Below are 24548 nucleotides of genomic sequence, written 5' to 3' on the forward strand. Positions count from 1 at the left end.
TTTCTACAGATAAATACAATATACAGCATGAATAACAACAGCGTTTAAGTTTTCTAACTAGTTTAAAACCCAAGAGAGGAATACCAGCACTTCTATCATACCTCAGTATCAGAACCACCAGAAAAGTATGTTACAATGGTAATTTGGATTTATATCATCCCCTTCAACAACAGCTAATCTTCTTCACATGAACAGCTTTGCCTCTCTGCTACTGCATATTCTTTTTTCTCACTTCTTCTGTCAATATGCATGCAAAAGACTCAACTAAGTTGGATCAAGTTACATGTTACCATTGGAATTGTACTTACACGGTATGTATACTGCTTGAAAGCTTCCAACATAATTTGGTCCCAGCTCATAAATGGTGCTAACACCTGGGGCAGGCAAAACTTCCTCCAGGAAGTGTGTAGGGCCCAAACGCCACACCAATGAAGAGAGCTGGCGCTGTGCGGGTGGTGTGCCAATATAGGCATAGACAGTGCTGACTACAGGAGGATTAGCAGAACCAGAGCCACTAGGACTGCTGTGAATATAGTGAAGCTGTAAGGGATAAAAATACAGAAAATCTTAGTGAAGTTACTGAGAGCGCCGGGGTACCATCAAAAGATAGCAGACAGATTAGAAATTCAGGCAAGCAATTTGCAAACCGAGGACATAAAAATGATTGGTCTGTAATGCATAGTAGCCTGACAATATGGTAAAAGTTAGTGAAGAGCATTATCCAGAAGGTAAATGCAAAGATCAGAAGTTAAGTGGTTTTCAAATATGAAGGTGTGTATAGAAATACCGGATGAGAATGTGCGAGTTCTGTGCTTAAAAACGCTGAATAATGAGGCTGCATCATGCTTCTAAAACCATGGTCCTTTCTGACTGTCACTGTTGGGGTTTTTTTTTTGAAAACCAGTACTACTACCTCAAAACCTTGCGTCCTTTCCCCCTCCTTCTTCAGCTTGTGAAAATATGCCTCAGACTGTTAACTAACACTGTTTTGTTCTCAAGTGGATACGTGATGAATTCAAATCAATAAGATTGTCTAACTGCTGTCTGACAAACATATGGATAAAATGTATGTATGGATAAGATGCTGGCATATATATAATGGCAGCAAGAATTGTACGGGCATTTTCTATTTACCATGTTAAAATTCTATTACCATCTATTGAATGTAGTTATATAAAGCCAGATATAATTAGCATATTATAGCAAGTAGCCTAACAAGTTAATATAATGCTCTATTGAGCAATTAATATAATGCTATATTGAGGTATAGTAAAAGGCAAAATTTTCAAGGCAAAGTATCATTCTATGTATAACAGCATGCTAAGCTAACTAATTTGCACCCCATCACAGGATTAGCTTACTCCCTCCGTAGTGCCTAGGCCAGGTGCCAAAGGCTCTTTTAGTTATCAGTAACAGGTCACGAATACAGAGCGTCTAGCAGAGAGGACCAGTGCTATTGCATGATTTCTGGATGTGGCCTCCTAGTTTGTTCCAGCTAATAACGAAACATTGACCTGTACAACTATATTTCATCCACATTCAACTAGTAACAACATTAAACATCTCAGTGGCAATCACGTGACAAGGGCATGCTATTTCTGGGGTTGCAAGATGGTTGGGAAAGGAACAACAAGGAGAAATTTTAAAATGTGTCTTACTTTGTAGCCTCCCCCTCATTTGAAAGCTATGTATCTACTAGGTGGTCCTGGAATATTCCTTTTTAGCTTTTTGTTATTGTTCTAACCTAGTCATCAGCATAGCCATGCCACACTTGCTTCACATGCAATGCACCATGCCTGCTTCCCCTGAGCACTGATTGCTCATCCAGTATCAAGTGTTCATTATGTTCCCCTGTTAACAGGACTAGGGCTGGGTCAAAGCTGTGTAGCGAGCAAAGATTGCTTTTTGCAAGGCTCCTCTTGTTTTGTACACAAATATATATGCACAGAGACAAGATCACTCCAACCAGTGAAAATGATAATGTCAGGATTTATTTTACCTTAACAGTGTTAACAAGCTGTCCATCAAGGTAGAGCGCAGCTGTGCTGTTCTTTAGCATGCCTTTACTCATGACCAGAAGTAGGTGATGCCACTGGCCTTCTGCAATGAGCTCACCACAGCGAAAACGGGCACAACAAGGAAGAATTTCGTAAAATGATGATTCTTCACTGAAGTCATCAACTAAAGGGAAAGTACCACTTAGTGAGCAACAGCAGAAATGTCATTAGTCTGTTTCTAGGTTTTTATGTCATCAGACTTAATTCAAAAAAATCTACACTGACATGTTAAAGCCAAAATTTCAGGAAGTACATACATAACTAAGTCACACAAATACAATTAAAATCATATGAATCGATACAGTTAACAAGATAGGAATAATCTTTTAAATATTGCCTTTAAATTTTCAAATACAAGAACTAAAAGAATTAATTTTTGAAAAACCTTTCAGAGCATCTTATCACCGTTCAACAGGCTGAACTTCTGCAAATACTTGCATATAAGCCAACAAGTATAGTTTTGCTGGTATCAACAGTATGGTTTTTGCTGGTTCTGTTGGTTTTGTTTGTTTTTTTTTTTTCCTCCTATATTTTCTCCAAGAAAATTCTCAGGATACTTCTATATTTTTGCCAATTATATTTTACTTCTCCCCTTCTACCTTCCCATTGAAATTCTACATGTAATTCCTTTACTTATGTTTTTACTAACTTTCTAATGCTACCATTTAAGTCACAATGTTTCATCCCCTTTTTAGAGAAAAAAATTACAGAAGTAGTTTGCGGCAGATAACATGCCACTCTAAACCTTCAAAGCTATTTTTCACCTAACTCACACTGTAGAGAGAAAGATACCCATACTTCTTGTACTTCCTCTTCACATATTTCCCTGCTCCACCATGGCTTCCTCCATGTGTTCCTCTCCAGGGACTGCAGAGGAACCTGTGCTCTGGACCCTGGAGCATCCTCCTGCTCCGACCTTAGTGTCTGCAGGGCTGTTTCTCACCATTACTTTTCCCTAACCCCTCACTCCATGAAGTCTTTTGCCTTTTTTTACACGTGTTTTCTGGGAGGTGCCATCAGCCTGGCTAATGTGATCAGCTGTCCTGCAGCGGGGACACCATGGAGGCAGCTGTGACCATGTATGGCTGGCATGGGACTTTGCTTAACAGTCCCATCAGTGGTGCCTGGGCCATAGAGCAGCCGACCTAAGGAGAGCAGCTCCTGCTGTGGAGCAAGGCGATGTGCACCCACTGCTCCATCGGCTCAGTCACCTACCTGTGCACTGCCAGCAGGACGGGTCAGAGAGGGATGCCTGACTTTTGGCCAAAGGAGCCCTTTCCCAGTGTCCCAGCAGGGGCTGCACATCCCACGACACTGACCACCCATCACTACTTATTGACCTACCTATACTCTTCACTGTTTCCCATGTCTGTCTTCACTAATGGCTGCTGAACTGCCTTCTTCTGAATATTTCAACACACTTCAGTTCTCCATACACAATTTTTAAATTTCTCTAAAATGCATCCTTTGATTTCACACCAGAAGACATGATTAATTTGCAGCACTCAGGTGCGTTATTTTTTTTCCATTACAAACCAGAATCACCCACACTCTACTTGAAAGCCAAAAAAAAAAAGAAAAAAAGCCAAAGCTTGAAATTTCTACACTAAGGAACACTTCAACAGAAAAAAACAGAAAGCAGGAGATCTTCAGATCTCTCTTCATGCTTTCATGTTGAAGGAAAAGAATCCACTAATCCTCTTACTTCAGTAATAGAGCATACCGGGAGGACACTTGTTTCTTTATAAATAGCACAAGGAAAACGATAAGAGCAGAGTACTTAGAACTAACTTTCAGATACAAAAATAACCTTTCCTCAATTTATTTTTCTTCAGCCAAACACCTTCAAGTGCGATTGTTGTTCACAAAAAGAATCCTTAAAAATGCTCGCTTTATTCTCACAACAGACTGTCAGCACTTTTGATCCCACATGCTGGTGGGCCTGTTATCTCAGTTCTTCAGGTACTGACCGTCTCAGGACTTGACAGTATATCACCAACTACTACTAACTGTGACAGTGCAGCAGCCCACCACAACATAGTACCCCTTTCAATTAAAAAGGAGTCTCTTGTAGTCAGAGACCTTCAGATCTTCTACGACAAAGGCTCTTCAAACCCAATCTCTTTTCAAGAGTTAGGCATATGGGCTTACAAACTAAAAACATACAATTTACTGCTCCAATGCAGACTAAAGCAACTAATATGAATGTAAAACTATTTAATTCTTTCTTTTAAGATTTTTTTTTTCTGAGAAAGAGAAGCTATCGCTATCTTGCTAATGTATAGTTTTAGTTATTCCCTTGTAAAATGGGTCTTCAGCTCAAGTTTAAGATTTTGAGCAATGACTTGGAGCTTCTACTTAGAAGAGGAGAAATAATGTCCATGTCCATTGATCATGACAGGAATATTCTATAAAAGCCTGCTTAGGTTTTTGGACAAATTACAGTTGTCAATAAAAATCTTTATTACTAACTGTTACTCAACAGGAAAGAACAGATGAAGTGTATTGGTCTGGTAAAGAGTTAAGCCTAAAACGCACAGGAGGCTCCTCCTCTCCCCTCGGCTCCTCCACAGTCATGACCCATCAAAACTGACTATTTGGTTTGGGAGTTCTGAAGAAGTACAAGGCAGGACAAAGGAGATGGCTGAACCTGAAGCCCCTGATCACACTTGATAGCTCTCCCTAGTAAATTCAGTGGCCTCACCAGCTTTGCTTTGCTCTTCATAGCACTTCACGTAATTTCAGTCCACCTCAGATGACAACTGAACCTACCAAGTCTTTCTGCAAACTGATCACAGCATTAAAACTTAAAGCAAATGACCGATTGCCTTCAAATAGCCGGCCAGTGAAGCTAGTCAAGCTGCAAGTTCTATCTCACACAATTTCTACACACTAGACTTTCATTTAGTCTAGAAATCAAGCGATCCTAATATTGTCAGGATTAACAGATGACACAACACAACTCTTACCATAATTCTGAAGTAATTCTTCTTTAGTTGAAACAATTAGTGATCGGTCTTTTGCTGAGAGGACAATGGCAAGGCACACATAATGCTGCTCCGAGGAATTTGCACGCCGCACTACAGTAAGAAGTCTGACAGGATGGTTATTAGGAGGCGTACTAAAATGTTCAATGCAAAACCAAGTTGAGTAGCTTAAACCAGATGGTGGTGGGAAAAATCGTTCACCTAAGAACAAAAAGGAAAACTCATTATTTAGTTGGAGTAGCTACTACTAAGGACACCTACGTGTTCCTAATCCTTTTTTCCACAACAAACAGTTCAGTCCCTCAGTTGATACCAGTTACAACTTCTCAAGTTTTTTCCTTCGTGGAATTCAATGTTACTTCTTTCTTTTTCTGAGTGAAGCCTGGACAAAAAAAATCACATCAAGCTCACTCAGAGGGGTTTCTTTCAAAATGAAGTAAATCAAGAATTGCATACTATTCCCACCTACTCTAAAGACAAAAATCAAGTCTAAAGCTGCACTTGTTCAGAACGCCCAAGTTTCAGTTTCCTAGACCAAAAAAAAGGGGAAATAGGTCAGACCCTAAGAGAGGGTTAATATCAAGATGAGATCGGTGTGGCTCAGTTAGACCCACCCAGCATTCCTTGATGAACATCTCTCTCCCACATCCACCTGACCCCTTTTTGTTTCTAGGGGAGCTCCCACAGAACAACGAAGAACTCACAGAGATCAATTACTGTTTAACACTAATTCCACCTTACTGCAGTGAAACTTTAGCTTTGTTTTTAATACTTAACACTTATTTCAATTAACTGATTATGTTCAGTTAGCGCCACAGCATACCATAATGTATGTAACTACATCTGTAATAAATTCAGTAAACAGTTCAGCAGAACTAAGCCACAAGGACAGCATTACAACCCATCCCATGTTTCTTCTGCTCTGACCACTTAAACACTGGTACCTCAACTTGTTTTTAACACATCCAGATTCTTTACGCACAAGCGCATGAAAACATGAGACCAAAAGCAAAGGAGAACTGGCCACATACTCCTCTTTCTAACAATTTGACCTTCTGCTCAAAGCCTTGTATTTTCAAGTCATCATACATTTGTACTTTATATTACTTTTCATTCACTCACGGGCAAAAATTGACAGCAACAGAAACATCAAGATACACAAAGGTCTCAACTATTAATGTGCAACATCCAACAACATAACATCACTTCTTGTCTCATAAAGAAATAAAAGAGAACTAAACATCATCAGATAGAAAACACTGCTAACAGTAACAAGACTTGAATACTTACCAGTTCCGATACCACTGACAACTGCACCATCAATAAGTCCTGTTGTGACAGCGTTATTGGTAGGTGCATTATGGGGAGCCAAACTTGGCAAGAATAGGCAGCTGTTAAATACAAGATGAGCAACAAACTAGAGTTTATCAAAGTCAGTATAACCAGAGTTTAATACAAACAAAATACAGCCTAGAAAAACATACCATAAGCATATTATCACTCTCCTTGAATTTATGTGGAAATGAATCCTAAAGATTTCTCCTCGTGAGATAAAATTATCTTCAGTACAGAGACTTTTGGCAGCATGTGTCTTTGGTGCAAAGGCACAAAGACTTATGCTTATGCTGCTCCATAGCATAAAATGTTCCATCCTGTGGAACCATAACTCTCTTTGCAGCCTTCGAGATGTTCTGCTTTCTCTGAAAAACTCAGTTAGTGAAAGATTCAAAGGATTTGGGAGATGTCTAGTATGGTGTCCTTATTGCAAGTACGTTTACTCTCACAGTGAGGCCCCGGTTTGCAGAACTAGCTAAGTATAGACCTTACAAGAGCCACCGCTGCTGCAGACACAATGGGAACAGACATAAGGAGTTACTCCCCCAGATACCAGAGGATTTTATGAGCCCAGAGGGTTTCCCTGCTCAGCCTACCCGTGGTGAACTCCCATGCGAATCATCACTCTGTTGACATATACTCTCAGTCCATTGCTCTGGTCATAGCTATCCTCATCTTGATTACAGTTCTCATCATACACTTGTTCCTTCATCCCTGAAAATGTCATTTGCAGGGCAAATCCCCTACCATCATTGGCATTACAAGCATTGCAGAGGTCCATCAAACGACTGTCGACTCTGTTGAGTTCATGGACCACCCTGGGGACTTGAAAGCAGACCAAAATACGTTTACATCTTTTGATTGATTAGGGCATCCTTCATAGGTGACCCAGTAAAATTACAAGGGGTAGCAGGTGCCTTATGTGGGTTACTTCTGGGTGTGTAAGCAGCAGCTACAAATCTCCCAGAGCAATCACAGTGGCAATTAATTTTGCAAGCCTAATTCAATTTGTTCTTAGGAGAAAAAGCTTCTCTCTTTTCGAGCAAATAGAGCAGAGCTTTGACCAACATTTGTTTTCAAAGTTAAGTCAGTCCCTAACTACACCAGATATGGAGTTGGTTGCAAAATGTATATACTTCTCCACTATACAAAGCTCCAAAAGGAAGGCAGAGCACTGGAGTCCCAAAACACCCAGGCTAGTCTATGCTCTCACACCAGTCGTCCCTAATAAACTGGAACTTCAGCACTCAGAAGCAACTGGTTCTGTCAAAGGCCATATCAGAACAAAAAAAGACACAAGAAAAAGAGTAACCTAAATACTAGGTCTGGGAAGAAAATGACAAGAGAAATAATTCTGTCAGATGGTGCTGCTGCTGGTTCTATGAAACTGTAGAACAGTACAGTCCTGGAAAACAGATGATTTCTACCTTTTCCCAGCATTATCATAAAAACAGACTAAAGTGAAAAAGTTGAGGAGCTGCTCTTCTCATATGAGAATTTGTTATGCTTTTGGGCTTCACACCATCTTCCATTATTGTTTGTTTGTACAACTAAAAACATCTTTCACTAAAATATTCTAGTCAAGATGTTTTCTCTTTTAACCAAGCTTCTGAGCAATTCAGAACAATTACTTATCATTCAGGATTTCATCCTCAACCATCTGAATTGAGTGCACCTGACAACACTGAACTCTTTGAGATACTATTTTTCCAACTCTTTTCTGCCCATCTATGGATGAGGTCGCAGGCAGTTACGGAATACCTGTCTTCTCATAATCTCAGCCTGAATTTCATCAGCAATTCTGGAGATATTTAGTGCTTAGCATGGGACAAAATGAGGATTTTCATTTTTTTCTTCTATGCCATTTTGGAAAATATTTGGCTTAAATATATGCTGACAAAGGTGTGATGTTTTAATCTTCTGAACAGTTGAGTTAAATCATGGTAGAAAAAGCAAGACATTGGTGACACCAGGCGCTACAATATAGAAGGAGTTAGTAAGTGTTATATTCAGGCTACACCTCCAGTTAATTAACAATTTTTTCCAGTTATTGGGACTCAACATAGTTTCTGCTTGACATATCTATCTGCTTTTCCTACTTGCTCATTTCCAAGTTCTTCAGCAATTTTAAAAGCAGGTTTCAGAGCACCTGGGCCACTCAGACATTGGATGGAAATTCTAGCAGCTACTGTGTACAAGGGTATGTTATCATCCATTATAAAAGGCGCACAAAATCCAGATCCAAGAGGGTACTATCAACATTTACATATATATTGGCTTACACTTGCACACATGGCAAGCAAGTATTGGCTTGAAGTCATTAATGACAGAATGGAAGTTTATGCAGCATCAAGTATTCCTGTCTTTTCTTTAAAGAATCATTTTGTTTCCAGTTTGAGAATAGCTGAGAATAGTCCCTTAAAAATTACCATGAAAGAAGAAGGTAATGAAACATGGCACTGTGCCCTCTGCTCCTTGAGAGGCACATGTTACCTTACCCGAACCCCTCGAGAGAGGTGTCGAATTCGATGAAGGCAGGAGTAAGGGATGATCCATGAAGCCTGATGTCGTGTGGGGTTGTCATGGACACCAGGCACTTGACTCTCGTCAGGGGCACTGTGCTACCTTCTGCCGGCTTGAGCAGGCTCTTGCTTATCCGATAGTGGCTGTCTTCGTGCAAACAGAAGACGCTGTCCGAACCCAGACCTTCCATTGAGGTAACCATGCTATCTACAGTAAGAAGCCAAGAAACAAAACGTTGCAAAAAGGAGGCATTCACAGGCCATTGATTGGGACTGTTCAGGAACTGCTTCCAGTGCAACAGCTGAACAATCAATGTCAGCCAACTGGTTCAGCCTCTTGATTAGGAGATTGGGAGTTGGGAAGCACTGATCTTATTATGAAGACATTCAGCTGACATCAAGAGAGGAACATCTCATGCGCAGGACAGCACAGCAAGTCAGCGGTAATGCCAGAAACCGAGCCAACAACCCACCTCATTACGTCGCACTGGAAAGCATTCCTTCCGCGGGCCTTGGAAGCATTCCTGTTACGTGGCCTAACGAACAGGAAAACCTCTGCCTTGTGTTGGTCAGATGCAGCAGCTCTAAACTCCAAGTATCGGAGCTCAGAGTAAGCAGGCAGGCTCAAAAAGCTCTGCCTAGTAATTTAACGCAGTAACTGCTGGTATATCCAGAAAGCTAGCTTTGCCTTCCCTCCCGTGGGTTAGCAACTTTTCCAGCTCACATTTTCAGTTTTCACCATTTACTCCTCCCTTGCGCTGTAATAATACCCTGCTAAATGGAAATACAGAAATGCAGGGCTGACGTAGAGACAATCTGAATCTCACTCGTCTCTTTTCCAACATACCTAACCTGATGACATCACACACTGGAGGGAATACAGTCACATTTTTCTACCTCAGAGATAGAAAAAAAAAGTATCAGGGTTGTATACACAGTGGAGGGAAGGTATTGAATGCTTCTAGCTTAGCACCATCCAGGACACATGCTAGTTCCTTATAAATAATTCAAACTTTTCAATTAAAATAGTTTTAACAATGCTTTATGACTGGCCGTATGATGCAACAAGCCAATGTCTAAAAATAAATATCACGCGCTTCGGAGACTTAGCAATATTCTCCTAGTACTACCACCCACTGTGTCTTTACTACATGAGTAGCTGCTCCCAAGCATTACAACAGATGGATAATAAGAGGGAAGAGCAAGTGTGAAAGAGGGGATCAGACTGGCCAGAGGAATCCACTGATATTCAACTCAAACAGCCCATTACAGACATTCAGGACAGTTTACCAAGCTCATTCATTTAGTATCTGGAAAACAGATGTAATTATTCTAGTGTGATAATTGTAGCTGATGAACCATTGCTGTATGAAGTATTCTATATGACGGATAGTGACAGGAAACCCCACAAAGGTATAATGAACATTTTCACAGTGTATATGCATCTATCTATGATCTAACAATGCCTATGGAGTAACCTGTCAAAATACGTTGTTAATACATTCTCTCAAAGTTAACTACATAGAATCACAGAATCATCTAGGTTGGAAGAGACCTCCAAGATCACCTAGTCCAACCTCTGACCTAACACTAACAAGTCCTCCACTAAACCATATCACTAAGTTCAACATCTAAACGTCTCTTAAAGACCTCCAGGGATGGTGACTCAACCACTTCCCTGGGCAGCCCATTCCAATGCCTAACAACCCTTTCAGTAAAGAAGTTCTTCCTAACATCCAACCTAAACCTCCCCTGGCACAACTTTAGCCCATTCCCCCTCGTCCTGTCACCAGGCACGTGGGAGAACAGACCAACCCCCACCTTGCTACAGCCTCCTTTAAGGTACCTGTAGAGAGCGATGAGGTCGCCCCTGAGCCTCCTCTTCTCCAGGCCGAACAAGCCCAGCTCCCTCAGCCGCTCCTCGTAAGACTTGTGCTCCAGACCCCTCACCAGCTTCGTTGCCCTTCTCTGGACTCTCTCGAGCACCTCCATGTCCTTCTTGTAGCGAGGGGCCCAAAACTGAACACAGTGCTCGAGGTGTGGCCTCACCAGAGCCGAGTACAGGGGGACAATCACCTCCCTAGACCTGCTGGCCATGCTGCTTCTTAGGCAAGCCAGGATGCTGTTGGCCTTCTTGGCCACCTGAGCACACTGCTGGCTCATGTTCAGCCGACTATCAACCAGTACTCCCAGGTCCTTCTCTGCCAGGCAGCTTTCCAGCCACTCATCTCCCAGCCTGTAGCTCTGCTTGGGGTTGTTACGTCCCAGGTGCAGGAACCGGCACTTGGCCTTGTTGAACTTCATACAGTTGACCTCAGCCCATCGGTCCAGCCTATCCAGATCCTCCTGCAGAGCCTTCCTGCCCTCGAGCAGATCAACATGTGCACCTAACTTGGTGTCTGTCGTCTGCAAACTTACTGAGGGTGCACTCGATCCCCTCATCCAGATCATCGATAAAGATATTGAAGAGGACTGGCCCCAGTACTGAGCCCTGGGGGACTCCACTAGTGACCGGCCTCCAACTGGATTTGACTCCATTCACCACAACTCTTTGGGCCCGGCCATCCAGCCAGTTTTTAACCCAACGAAGCGTATGCCAGTCCAAGCCACGAGCAGCCAGTTTCTCGAGGAGAACGTTGTGGGAAACGGTGTCAAAAGCCTTACTGAAGTCAAGGTAGACCACATCCACAGCCTCTCCCTCGTCCCCTAAGCGCATCACTTTGTCATAGAAGGGGATCAGGTTCGTCAAGCAGGACCTGCCTTTCATAAGCCCATGCTGACTGGGCCTGATCGCCTGGTTGCCCTGCAAGTGCCGCGTGATGACACTCAAGATAATCTGCTCCATGAGCTTCCCTGGCACCGAAGTCAGACTGACAGGACTATAGTTTCCTGGGTCCACCCTCCGACCCTTCTTGTAGATGGGCGTCACATTTGCTAGCCACCAGTCGACTGGGACCTCCCCTGATAGCCAGGACTGCTGATAAATGATGGAAAGCGGCTTGGCCAGCTCTTCTGCCAGTTCTCGCAGTACCCTCGGGTGGATCCCATCGGGCCCCATCGACTTGCATACATCCAAGTGCTGTAGCAGGTCGCCAAGCATTTCCTCGTGGATTATGAGGGCCACATTCTGCTCCCCATCCCCTTCCACCAGCTCAGGGGGCTGGGTATCTAGAGAACAACTGGTCTTGCTGCTAAAGACTGAGGCAAAGAAGGCATTAAGCACCACAAAGAAGGCATTAAGCACCCATGACTAAACGTGACTAAAACCAAAGCTGATTTTTTTAATTCTTTTTTTTTTTTTCCCCAAGGATGGTGTGACTGTTCTTTTTCATTAAAACCTTAACTTTACCACTCACTTAAAATGTAACATGGTTACCACATAATATTAAAGATCTAAATTTTAATACGTTAGGAAAGTAAGCATATTGAAAACGAGCAATGAGGGAAAACGTAAATATCTGTTATGAAAAAATATTGAACGGTTAAAAAAGGAAATTGCTGAATTTTAAATAATTCAGAGTGGATGCCTCCAATCCAACTTCTACCTCTTTTTGAGAAATAATTATGAAATTGAGATTCTGCCATGTTTTTTTTGTTGGGTTAGTTTTAAACTCTCTCTATTTCTTTCTCATTACTAGTGACGCTAATGATGACCCAAGTTCTAGAGCCTAGCTAAAATCACCACAGTTGCGCTTGCATGTAGCAGTTTCAGTTACTTTATCTGCCACTTTGCTGTACCTGTGAGAGAGTCTACACAGATGTCATGAAATGATGGGCACATAAAAGCATCTGAGAATATTTTTTCGTTTTACTGTTAAATAACTACGATCTCAGCATTTACTAAAGACCTAAAAGCAATCTACTATCATGGAATCACAGAATCTGCTCAAGCAGGGCCACCTCGCGTACTTAGCCCAGGAGCACATCCAGGCAGCTTTTGAGTATCTGGAAGGAGGGGAACTCCACAACCTCTCTGGGCAACCTAACAGCTTGTACCAGAACTCCATCACCTTCCCAGTAAACAAGTGCTTCATATTTAACAGTTAACATTCGTAAAATCAGAAATTATCATTACCTCACTGGATGTGTATGAAATAAATTACCATGGTCCCTCCATGTTTAATTCTAATCTAACTGTCCTGTTGATTTCACATTCACACAAGGCTGGGACAAAGTGAGGTCCTTCTGCATGTTTATCTATGCTTTTTTTCTTCTTTTTCTTTTTTTATATAAGTATGCAATTGAGGGATATGATTGATGATTACACAAATTTCTAGTACTTCAGCACTTACTTCTCATTTCCGGTTCAAAACTCAGTGAGCTTGGTTTGTGCACTCGGTACTGCTTCAACAGCTTTTTGTCCCAAGCGCCGCAATTTAAAGGATTTCCCAAGCATAAAAATTCCCTAGGAAAGAGGATTAAAAAAATTACAAATTGTATTGTAAAGATTTTAACGCAGAATGGCACCAAACCAAATAAAATGCCACTCAAACAAGAAGATGACAATTACTTGTATTAAATAGATTTTTAATCAAGAAGCTGAATAAAGTAATGAAAATTCCAAGAAACACACTTGATCCATTTGGAACAATTCATATTTTGAAGACATACTAGTTGCCCTTAATAATAAGTTGCCCTTATTTCAATGATTATTTCATTGCCATTATTTCAATAGTTGAACAAAGCACCCAATTTCTTGGCAATAAGGCTACCGCATTCCTAGGGGTGAGCATCAGGATGCTCCCTGTTGCACACCCAGCAAGCTGAGCTCACCTATAAGGACAGGCCACAGGCTGACGTGAGAAAGAGACCTGTGCATTGGTTAACCGATCTGTCCTGTTTTAGGTAGAGGATAGTTTCACAGCTACCAACATCTGCGTTTATGTATGTCTCTAATGTCTGTGTCTACAGTTATCTGTATTACCCATATCTATGGTTTGGGGAAGATGAAGTCCCTGCGATGAGACTAACAACACGCATGCTCACTGCAGAATGATTTCCAGTGCCACGAGATGCCACTAAAGGGAACAGACAAGTTGTTCTGGCTATAAGTCAGCCACTTAGCAGCCCCCAGGAGATTATAAAATTAAATCCTTCCTTATGCCAGTTGAGATCCAGCAAGCAATTCAAAGTATCATAATGCTGCATGTGTACTTATCAAAGCGTTCCAAATATGCTCACGACAAACTTTTCAAATGTGCTTCTCTAGAAGCAGCACAGATGTAAAAACATCCAAGATGTTTTTAAAATGTTTATAAATTTTTTAAAAGATGAACTTTTCAAAGGTATGCATCACTACGCGTCATTACAATTTATGCAAATTATTAACCTAAAGCCACTTCTTTTACTTATCCTTTGTCTGTTCTCGGAAAATGTTACTTCACAACAGAGTTTGTCCCAAGTAAGGCCAGACGGCGCTACCAAAGTTGAAGAGGAGGGCAAAAAGCCCAACTCTTGCTACAAAGGCTTGATTTTTCCAGACATTTCTTCTATAGCAATCCTACGTTCCCTTCACACAAAGTAAAGGGCCAAATCAAACACCCAGCCTGGAACTTTTGTTATCTGAGATATTTAACACTGCACAGAATCTAGGAATCAATTCCCTTCTATGGCAGTGTTGTTTTACATTCATCGTGTTTCCTCCTCCTAACAACCTGGCCAGGAACTGCATTTTGGATAGCTACTCGTTATTTGCAGGAAGGAAAGAATTACAGAAGTTCAGTGCAACCTCTGTGGAAAAAAATAAACATATTTCCCCACCACTACACTCCCCCTTCCCCTGGTGCCCCACATCTCCAGGGTTACATGGCAATTAACAGAAGCGAGACAGTGTATTTAAGGAAATATAAAACAGGATTCTGTGCCATCACTACCACACAAGGCTGTTTATGCTCTCTAACAATCCAAGCTATTTACAGCCAGCCAGCCACAATGCAGGCACAAGGGCTCAGCTCTGCGGGACTTCAATGGCATCTTTCTGACCTCAGCACCATCGGCTGCAGGGCCTGGGAAGACAGTCTTTCAAACATCCTCTGAAGCGGGGGATGCAGCAAATGGTCCTCATCAGCCAGAGCGGCGCTGCATCTTTGTAGAAGTCGTGCATGGAGTCCGGCTTCGCACATGACTTGCTGGTTTCGCTCTGTATGCACGAGAGATTGCAGGATATTGGCCACTGCTAGCTGGAGGTCCAGCGCATGCTGAAAAAAAGGAAAAAGCATAGCAAGTTGAGAGGACACAAAAAGAAAAGACAAATAGAAGGAAGCCCTTATGCATCATAATTAAAGGAAAACTACCCTTAAGCAATTGATACACAAAACATCCTGTCCTTAGATGCACGTGCATCTTGCAGGAGCGATGAACCCTTCCATCACTTTCTTTTTTTGAAGAGAAAAAAAATCAGTGATATGAAGGACCACCACGGACCTTGTGAAGAAAAAAAAAAAAGGCTACTGATGGTTACTCTAACCTCTACTTTCCCCAAGAGAAGAGAGTCAGTTTAGAAACTCTGCTTAAAGCGCACTCAATTATTTTTCTAACAGAGAAGCTATTTCTACTAACCTCTCAGCATTATCATCTCTAAAAAACAAGGTACACGCAACATAACAGCCAAATTAAAACCCTGAATACACAAAATCTCCATGCTCATCACCAGTAGAGGACAACATAAAAGGCCTTGCAAATTCTTGTAAACTTTTCGAAGTTTTTTTTTTTTTTTTTTTTTTTAAAGTGTTCTTCAGGGAAGTCATCTCAAATATAAAACATTAAAGTAAGTTTTCTGCTAAAAACTTGCAACAAATCCCTCACATACAAACCACCAGTAGGGGTTTGGGATTGGGAATTGTACAAAGCAGGTAGTACCATTCAGAGACAGAACTTATTCCAGCTATTTCAAACAGATCGTATGTACCGAGCTATAATGTCCAACCCCATGTCCTCCGTGTACTACACATTAGGCCGAACAAGAACTCATCACAACGCTTGGAAGCATATCTGACAGCCATTTCAGACAATATTTTTGAACTTATACATCTTTGCCAGGCATTTGAAAGAAATAAGCGAATCCAAGCTAACACAAGAAAATGATTTGTATCAGACCTCTTCCTATATAATCAACTACATAACTGATAATTCTGTGAAACGTATTAGCTTCTTGGCATGAATTAAGTTTACACCACCTCTTTTCTACTTTCTGTAGCCATCCTTTAACCTAGTCGCTCTCAAAGCTGAAGACAGCAGATTTTTTCCCTACCTCTGGGTGTGTAGTTGATCCAACAGAGGCCAGGAGATCCAGCATTGCAAGCATAGCACCAGGGTGGATAACAACTACGTCAGAGCTTTGCACAGACGTGGAACCTGTCTGGAGTTTCACATCAGGTATGTTTTTCTGAGGGCAAACAGGAGGCGTTGAAACAGAATGATACGCGTGCCTGCAGGACAGAAAAACAAATCACCATTACAACCCCCATGTATTACGAGCTTTGCATTTTATTTTATTCTTCAACAGCTGCTGTGAAGTTAGACTGGTACGCAGACATTATTCCTCTCCTTCCCCTTCCCTCAGGTCAACATCCCAAGCACTTTCTTCTTCTCAAACCCATCGGATGTGTTTCCCCAAAGACAAGCCGGAGGACTCTCAATTTACTGTGATCAAGTGCCCTCCAGAGTCATCTGTTCCCTAGGTGCTATGCAGCCTAAAGAACATAAAAGTTGCCTAATCTCTTCCTTGTTTCCATCCTAGTTGCAGTGGCAGCACGCAGAAGCTACCACCCTTCCTGTTCTCTGGAAGGGATTCAGCTTGCAACACAGTAATCCCCGTTTTCTTTAACAAATACTTATAAAAGACACCAGCAAACAATTGTATGCAGCCTCAAACTAACCTACAGGAACCAAGTTTGTCTTGGTGCACAATCCTGCCAGCAGCCCATGTGTTTTTAGCCTTCCAACAACTGTTATAACAATCTCATTTTATATCAATCTTTATTGTATATATAGACCAAGTATTTATCATATATACTTATTTCTAAGAAGGAAAACATACATCTTATGCAACAGTTTAATTGAGAATCAAGTACTGCTTGCCATGTTTTCAGAAAGTGAATCCAGCTAAAAAAGGGTCTCCTGTCTATCACATCAGCCAAGAGAACCATTTTGTCCCTCCTGCTCTCAGTGACGGAGACGTAACTTCAGCAGAAACAACACTCAGACTGTGCCCAGCCATCAGGCACTTCCCAACAGGAAACCCTTTTCTTTTTTTTTTTCCCCTGACAAAAACAGGACACAATGGGTGTGGGGACAGCTGCGAGTACAGTTCTGTCCTAAACATTTTGATGGCTGCTTCTTGACCACACAAACCAACAAGAAACAGCAATACCATGTGGATTTAAAGCCAGAAGCACTGGTTAGCTTAGCTTAAGATGGGATGTTAGTTAACACAGCACAATCTTCCTCTACTGTCCAGAAAATGGGCTGGATGAAGAGAGTTTCAACAAAAGCATCTCCGTCATAAAGATTATTGACAGCTCTACAGAAATTTGCCATCTGGAACAACCCAAGAGCACTTGTTACAAAGCGCATTTTTCAAGATGAAATTTCTGATGCTTAACTCCTTTAGCTAACACTTGCATCGCACACGGAATAGTATAACAGGTTTAAGAAAAAAAAAATATATCTGTCCAAATCAATTTTCCCAAGTATTTCCACAAACTCTCTTCCACTGATATTTCAAACTTCTCTAGCAGACTTAGTGCTTGAAATACCAGGTAGGTAGCAGTAGTCTTGGTTTTCCCTTTGAAACTTAAATGTGATTAAGAAGAGCAGAACAACTTGTCACTACTATCACTCACAGAAAGCATCTTAACCCTTTTCACTTTCTTAATGCCGAGATGGAAATATGGGCCATTTTCTTCATGCATCCTAGCAGCAGTATTTGAGCAAAAAATCTTCCCACTCACATCTGAACAAGAAAACTGTTGCCTCTTTACAACATCACCTTGAGAGCCTCAACACACAATTCACAGGATACAATTCAAAAACCTGCTTGTATTTAGCAAAGCTCTTCAGTCTAACGAAATCCCACTCCAAGATGCTCTGTAAGAACAAACTTCCATCTACTTTTAAGCATAAATTTTACTTGTACATGTCCTAACCATCACTATCACATCAACCTCATTAAATACACTTGGAAACTATAATACAGCAGTACAGGGAGATCGAATAAAACTCCAAGTCGATACTCACTATGATTCACAAAAAAGCAGATGGTCCTCACCTCAAACTGCCTGCCTTTCAACACTGCATACAATGAATTGGAAAGGGGATACCCATCACAACCAGACAATTTGTTTTTCTGGGCGCAATATAGCCAAAAGGTATAACCTAAAAGCAAACATTATTAAGTGCATGTTTTGCACGGCATTTTAAAATACACTAACTTCCCTATGTAGTTTTCCATATAAGAAGTACTTGCATAAAAACAGGGAAAACAATTCAAAAGCATTTCCCTAGGCAGAGAAAAAAACTCTCAAAATTCTGCCAACCTGTTGATCAAATGTTATCCACCAATGTGTCAGCACCAACTGCAAAAAATTCATTTACCCATGCTTATACATTACTCATATCACCCCTCTAGGGAGGGAAAGGAAGCACTAGACAAGGTAAAAAGCCCATCTGACTGTTATGAATGACCACCCTAACAAGCCATCAACCTTCTGACTGAAAGTACCTCTTCCTGAAAAAAATTAGTTAGGGGAAAAGAAATCCCGCTCTATTACTTGATCGACTAGCCTTGTCTGAACGTCTTCGAGCTGCTCCTGATAGCGTCATTCATACCTCCCTTAGACCACTTCTTATGCAGACCTTGTTCGTTTTCAAACAGGAGCTTAACTCCAAGCGATTCAAGTGTATGGAGATACTTGGATGTCATGTATTGGCATCACTACCTACAATTTGCTATGAAACATACCTTTATGTTTATTTTACCCAGTAAATATAAAAGCGAAAACACATACCTCATAAATAATAGCCACTTCAGGGAAAAACGAAAATGAAGAAACAACAGTGAGAAACCAGAACTGAGATCAACTGATCTTAAAAGGTTCGGTACCTTTTCCTGGACAAAGCTGGCGTACCCCAGGGAGAGGGGAGAGAAGTCTCATTTGTCAGGCAAGGAGGGATCTGTTCTGCACGACTACAGACAAAATGGACAGGGGTAGGACAGAGAGGTTAGAGAAGAAACCAGAGGCCAAAAGCTTGTTAGCTTTCCACAACCATCACCAATGAAGTCTTTTCTAGGATCTGTTCTTCAGAAACAATACGGATGACAGAGGACACTACTGAGCGACATGCACCAGGTGAACACGCGGACATGCAAAGCATATCCTTGCTGCATGGCATGACCCTGCAGCACTTGGTCAGTATTCGCAGAGTTTATCAACACGATCACGCTAGCAGAACAGAACATTTTTACATCAGACAGCAGAAATGAAGGAAAAGTAAAGCCTGAGCAAGTATGATCAATGTGGTTAAGAGATAAGATCAACAAGAACTTCACAAGAACTGAGCATCAGAAAATTGAAGAAGGGAAAAAGCAGTCACTGAAGATGACAGCAAAAGTAAAAAAGGAAATTAATGATGTAGCTTATGCCCAAGCACTATGGGATTTACTTACCCCATTGAATCCTCATACTCTACTGTTAGCCAGTATTACAATTTACTAAAGCATGTGCAACACATTCTTAATACACATTTTCTTCCCTCAAACTGAATGTTTTAATGATCTTTCAAAATGAGAATAAGAAATTCATTTATTTATTTGGTTGGTGGTTTCTTTGTTTTGTTTTTGTCACTGTTTTGTTTGTGTTTTTTAAACTACAAAAGATGATTTGATACTTTGGAAACAAATTTTTCATAAACAAAACCATGATTTTGGTATGTTACTAGTCACCTACCTGAAGAAAGCCTGACCAACCTGCAGATCTACTAGAATTTCACCATACACATTCACACCTGCCATGCTTGGAAAATCAGATCCTTTTGGTTTGATTCTAAATGCAATGGCACATCTTCGAGAAAATAGTTATGTTCATTAATTAGCTGGGGTGCAGAACCTACAAGGCCCCACGTATAAAGCCTATGTCTGTATTTTACTTCTTAGTACCTTGTATCTTAAGTGAGAATTACCTTCAGACAAGCAAATCTTAAACACATGCTTCAATACACTTTGTTGTAATTTTTGAATCAACCTAAAAGACATGCATTACTTTTCATTCCTTATGTCAGGTGTCACTAAATTCTACCTGCTTAACTCTAGGACTGTCTCCCATTACATTTTTAAAACAATTTCAGGCTAGGTAGAGCTTTGTAGAACATACCTATCCATCTAAAACAAAGTAAATTCATCATATTATCCAGTGACTTATTTTCCAGTCCCATATATCAAAGCAAACAATAAGTTAAGGTGTCATGTTCAACAACCTATTTTTCATTTGACTTAATAAATGCATAAAGTTCCAGTCATTCTATATGACAAAGCAACCAAGTAGTCTGCCTATCAACCAACAGGCTGCTTAAACTCAGCAAATATAATCACAAACTGACATCTATATTTTAATTGCTACCATAACAGAAACATTCAACATCAGAGGGAATATTGCATACCCTTGAGAACACCAGCAAGCTAAGTCAATATTTGGTCAGATGCAGACACTTATTCCTCTCACTGGAGTAAAGGAACAAAGAAATAGATTAAGACGGGTATATAAAAGCTTGCAACGAAGACATTTGAAGGAAACTATTTAGGGGAATACCAGGGAAAAAACAGCAAAGGTCATACCTGTCAAAAGAATCTGTTGCTACCTTGTAGAGGTAAATAAAAAGTTTGCTGCAGTGTCTTAACATAGGTGAGACAGAATCCAGGGATATTAGGTCATCCTCCAATAGTCTTTGAAATAGTTGTGTATTTGAAGGAAAGACATTCAATGGACTTATTTTTCTTGAGTCTGAGAAGCAGCCAAGCAAGCGAACAGCATCTGCCAGTTTTTCATACTGGATCTCTGTTTTGAAGAAATGAGAGTTGGCTGGCTCATAGCGCATTGCTGCAGTCAATGTGCAGAACACAGTGTGGAGCAGTTCAAACACTTGATTCTGGTTTACTTTCTCCCAGCCATTCTTCGGCGGTGAGCACAAAGATTTTTCCATAGCAACAAGCAGAGACGTGACATACACAAATCCACCAACTTTTCTAAAAACAGTTCTTGTGCGGTGGCTCTCTCTTAGCACGGAGAGTAGGGCCTATGGACAAAACAAACCATCAAAACAAAGAAGAAAAAAAAAAACCTGCAGCATTACTAATAGCTTGAAAAAAAGACAGGAATGTTTTATTTTGAGATACAAGCAAAATTGTTAGTATTTGTCAGAATTTGGTAATGCATCAAGTCTCCAGAGATCTTTGTAAGAGTCCATGTCATCAAGAGGTTACAAAACAAAAAGACAGAGATTGGAGGAAGAAGCAAAGCACTAGCCCTAATTTAGAAATTAGATACTAAGGATGTAAATGATCCGGCCAACAAAAAAGGCTTGACTACACCTATAATGGACCCAAAATCGCCAAGTAATTCTCTGCCTTACCACTAAGAGAATACAGCTGTTAGAGAGGCATCTGCTCCGCCATTATACTTCACAAACAATTTGAAACAAGAGCGGGAAAACTACTGCCTGTAGCTACGAGAAATCAAACCACTTAAAACCTTGGAGAACACTAACATAGGTTGTAAAAATATATAAAGTATAAGCACCTGGACTAGGTACTACAGGCAGTCAAACATAACACAACAGCAAAGATTTAGCAAAAAAAAAAAGCACAAAAATTCTTAGTTTTAGCCTTTCTCTACAATGAAACCCATAAATCTTTGAGTTGAATGAAACATAGCTTTAAAAGAGCAGTCAATCAAAAATAACCTGAGAGGGAAACAAATATGTAGAAAATGTTACTGGCTGAATGAACACAAGGCCACAGTATGAGTGAATGTAGAATAATAATAATAAAAGTATCACAGAATAATATAAATATCTCTGTGAAACCAGGGTGAATGGAGGCAGGTACAAATCCCGCCCAACCGAAACAAGCCAGTTGTCATGGAAAGTTCGACCCACACGTGAATAATGAATACCAAAAAAAATCCTTTCTATAAATGATCACAGACAGTAGAAAACCATCACTGGTACAAGAAACTAGGCTAGAAAAAAAATAAAATAAGTCTTCCACGACCCAGTGTGTATTTCTTCAGAATCTGGCTGTTCTGAGGAGTAGTGAAACAGACTGTTTTTCACTCCTTTGAGGGCATTATCTCATTTTCCCTGCCAAACCTGGATAATAGTTAGGGACATATCACTGCACCCTTCTGAGCTGTCAGTTCCATCACCAAAGCTTCTGAACACAGGACAGACGGCAGGCAAAAACAACAACAGGTCAGACAAAGAGTCAGGAACCTTGACATACTACCTTAAATCCACTGGGAACTGCAGTAATTTTTCTCTGCCCTTAAGTATCATGAATGAGACACACTTAAAAGTTAGTGAAGACACTGATATACAAAACATGTAAAATGACTCGGTTTATTACCTTTCCTTTTTCTCTTTTAGAATAACATTAGGCTGCTCACCAGCTAGAGAAATATTGCAGCTCCTTATAACAGAGATGAACCTAAATGTGTGAGTTCTCTCCAGTAAAACTCATTTACCTATTACTACTTGCCATAGTTTTTCTACCCTCATACCATAATATCATGTTAATTTTAAAAATAGCATTAGTTATTTTGAGAAGAAATTGTGGGTCTACATTAGCAACCAAAAAAATAAAGCGTAAGAAAGAACAGTCTTCCCTTCCTCCACTCCCAGTCTTCCTTTCCAATGTTTCCACTGTTTTGCTTAAAAGCAAGTGTTTTGCTAGTTTTGTTTTTGTCCCCCGTTCCCCCATATAGAATTATCTTCTGCTGCGGTTACTATGATTAACATTTATATTGACTCATTAAACATTTAGAACTAAAGCACTGTGGTATAAAAAAGCAGGTCTGCCTCAAGAAAACACAAGCTAGTGCTGAAAAAACACTTGTGTATTACATGCTTGCTTTTTTCCCCATGTATTCTCTATGTATTTAACTGAATAATACCCTGCCAGGGAAGATCATCATAACCGGAGAACCCCATTTCCTAAGGCTGATTACAAGTGATTAGTACTAAAATCATAAATTCATTCACTATCTTTAATCTCTGTGATTCTGAAAACTGCAATGGATGGATGGAAACCAAAAAAATGCATCAAATGTACTAATTTCAACCCCATAACTTCAGTAGCTCAATACCATCCATTCAACCATCCATCCGTCCAATTAAATCCCTTCTCAGTGTATTCTTTTTAAAAAGAAGTGAATTAGTGGCTTAGGAGTAAAAGTCCTAAGCAATACTTCATTTACCCTTAAGATGTCTGTTTTCAGCTGCAGTTCCGTAGGTGGAGCAGAGTGCATCAGTCCCAACAAAGTGCCCATATCATCTTCTCCACTAGGCGATAACACCAACTGCTGAATGATCATCAGTGCGTGCTGTCGGCATTGGGGATACTTCACAATGTTGTGCACACATCTCGCACCACCAAACTCCCTGAAAATACCTATGCAGATTGGGGGTGAGGATGGGAGTGGCAAAGGATAGGAGCACAAGTAACAACAACAAAAAATACAGTCAGTAACAAATAACAACAAAGAAAACATGAAAGGCATTTAGTTTTACTTCTTAGATTGATTGACAGGGTTTTAGTCATACAGACGTTTAACAACTTTTACTGCTGTTTGCCTCTCAGGCTAAACAAAACAGAACTGCAATGATACTCTTCTTGCAGTATTTTTCACTAAAGGTGCTGAAAACAAGGGTACAGAATCACAGAATTATCTAGGTTGGAAGAGACCTCCAAGATCACCTAGTCCAACCTCTGTCCTAACACTAACAAGTCCTCCACTAAAACATATCACTAAGTTCAACATCTAAACGTCTCTTAAAGACCTCCAGGGATGGTGACTCAACCACTTCCCTGGGCAGCCCATTCCAACGCCTAACAACCCTTTCAGTAAAGAAGTTTTTGCCAATATCCAACCTAAACCTCCCCTGGTGCAACTTTAGCCCATTCCCCCTCATCCTGTCACCAGGCACGTGGGAGAACAGACCAACCCCCACCTTGCTACAGCCTCCTTTAAGGTACCTGTAGAGAGCGATGAGGTCGCCCCTGAGCCTCCTCTTCTCCAGGCTGAACAAGCCCAGCTCCCTCAGCCGCTCCTCGTAAGACTTGTTCTCCAGACCCCTCACCAGCTTCGTTGCCCTTCTCTGGACTCTCTCGAGCACCTCCATGTCCTTCTTGTAGCGAGGGGCCCAAAACTGAACACAGTGCTCGAGGTGTGGCCTCACCAGAGCCGAGTACAGGGGGACAATCACCTCCCTAGCCCTGCTGGCCATGCTGCTTCTTATGCAAGCCAGGATGCTGTTGGCCTTCTTGGCCACCTGAGCACACTGCTGGCTCATATTCAGCCGACTCTCAACCGGTACTCCCAGGTCCTTCTCTGCCAGGCAGCTTTCCAACCACTCATCTCCCAGCCTGTAGCGCT

The 24548-nt window shown here is 41.0% G+C and overlaps 1 protein-coding gene across 18 annotated transcripts in view; it reads right to left on the reverse strand.

Annotated features, from left to right (window-relative positions):
* Nucleotides 1–24548, reverse strand: part of WDFY3 (WD repeat and FYVE domain containing 3) — a 189011-nt gene that overhangs the window by 62357 nt on the left and 102106 nt on the right. For 16 of the 18 annotated variants that reach the window (XM_083834169.1, XM_083834167.1, XM_083834168.1 and 13 more), the window contains 11 exons: nucleotides 23370–23563; nucleotides 20732–21189; nucleotides 19004–19087; nucleotides 16151–16328; nucleotides 14884–15098; nucleotides 13194–13306; nucleotides 8878–9109; nucleotides 6335–6435; nucleotides 5027–5245; nucleotides 2000–2181; nucleotides 309–540 (listed from right to left, as the gene is read on the reverse strand). In XM_083834169.1, coding sequence (XP_083690295.1) covers nucleotides 309–540; nucleotides 2000–2181; nucleotides 5027–5245; nucleotides 6335–6435; nucleotides 8878–9109; nucleotides 13194–13306; nucleotides 14884–15098; nucleotides 16151–16328; nucleotides 19004–19087; nucleotides 20732–21189; nucleotides 23370–23563 — 2208 coding nt within the window. The remainder of the gene's footprint in view (nucleotides 1–308; nucleotides 541–1999; nucleotides 2182–5026; nucleotides 5246–6334; nucleotides 6436–8877; nucleotides 9110–13193; nucleotides 13307–14883; nucleotides 15099–16150; nucleotides 16329–19003; nucleotides 19088–20731; nucleotides 21190–23369; nucleotides 23564–24548) is intronic. The other 2 variants (XM_083834161.1, XM_083834166.1) reach the window with 1 other exon arrangement.

Source organism: Anser anser (genome assembly GCF_964211835.1).
Source record: "Anser anser genome assembly, chromosome: 4".
NCBI classification, from domain to species: domain Eukaryota; kingdom Metazoa; phylum Chordata; class Aves; order Anseriformes; family Anatidae; genus Anser; species Anser anser.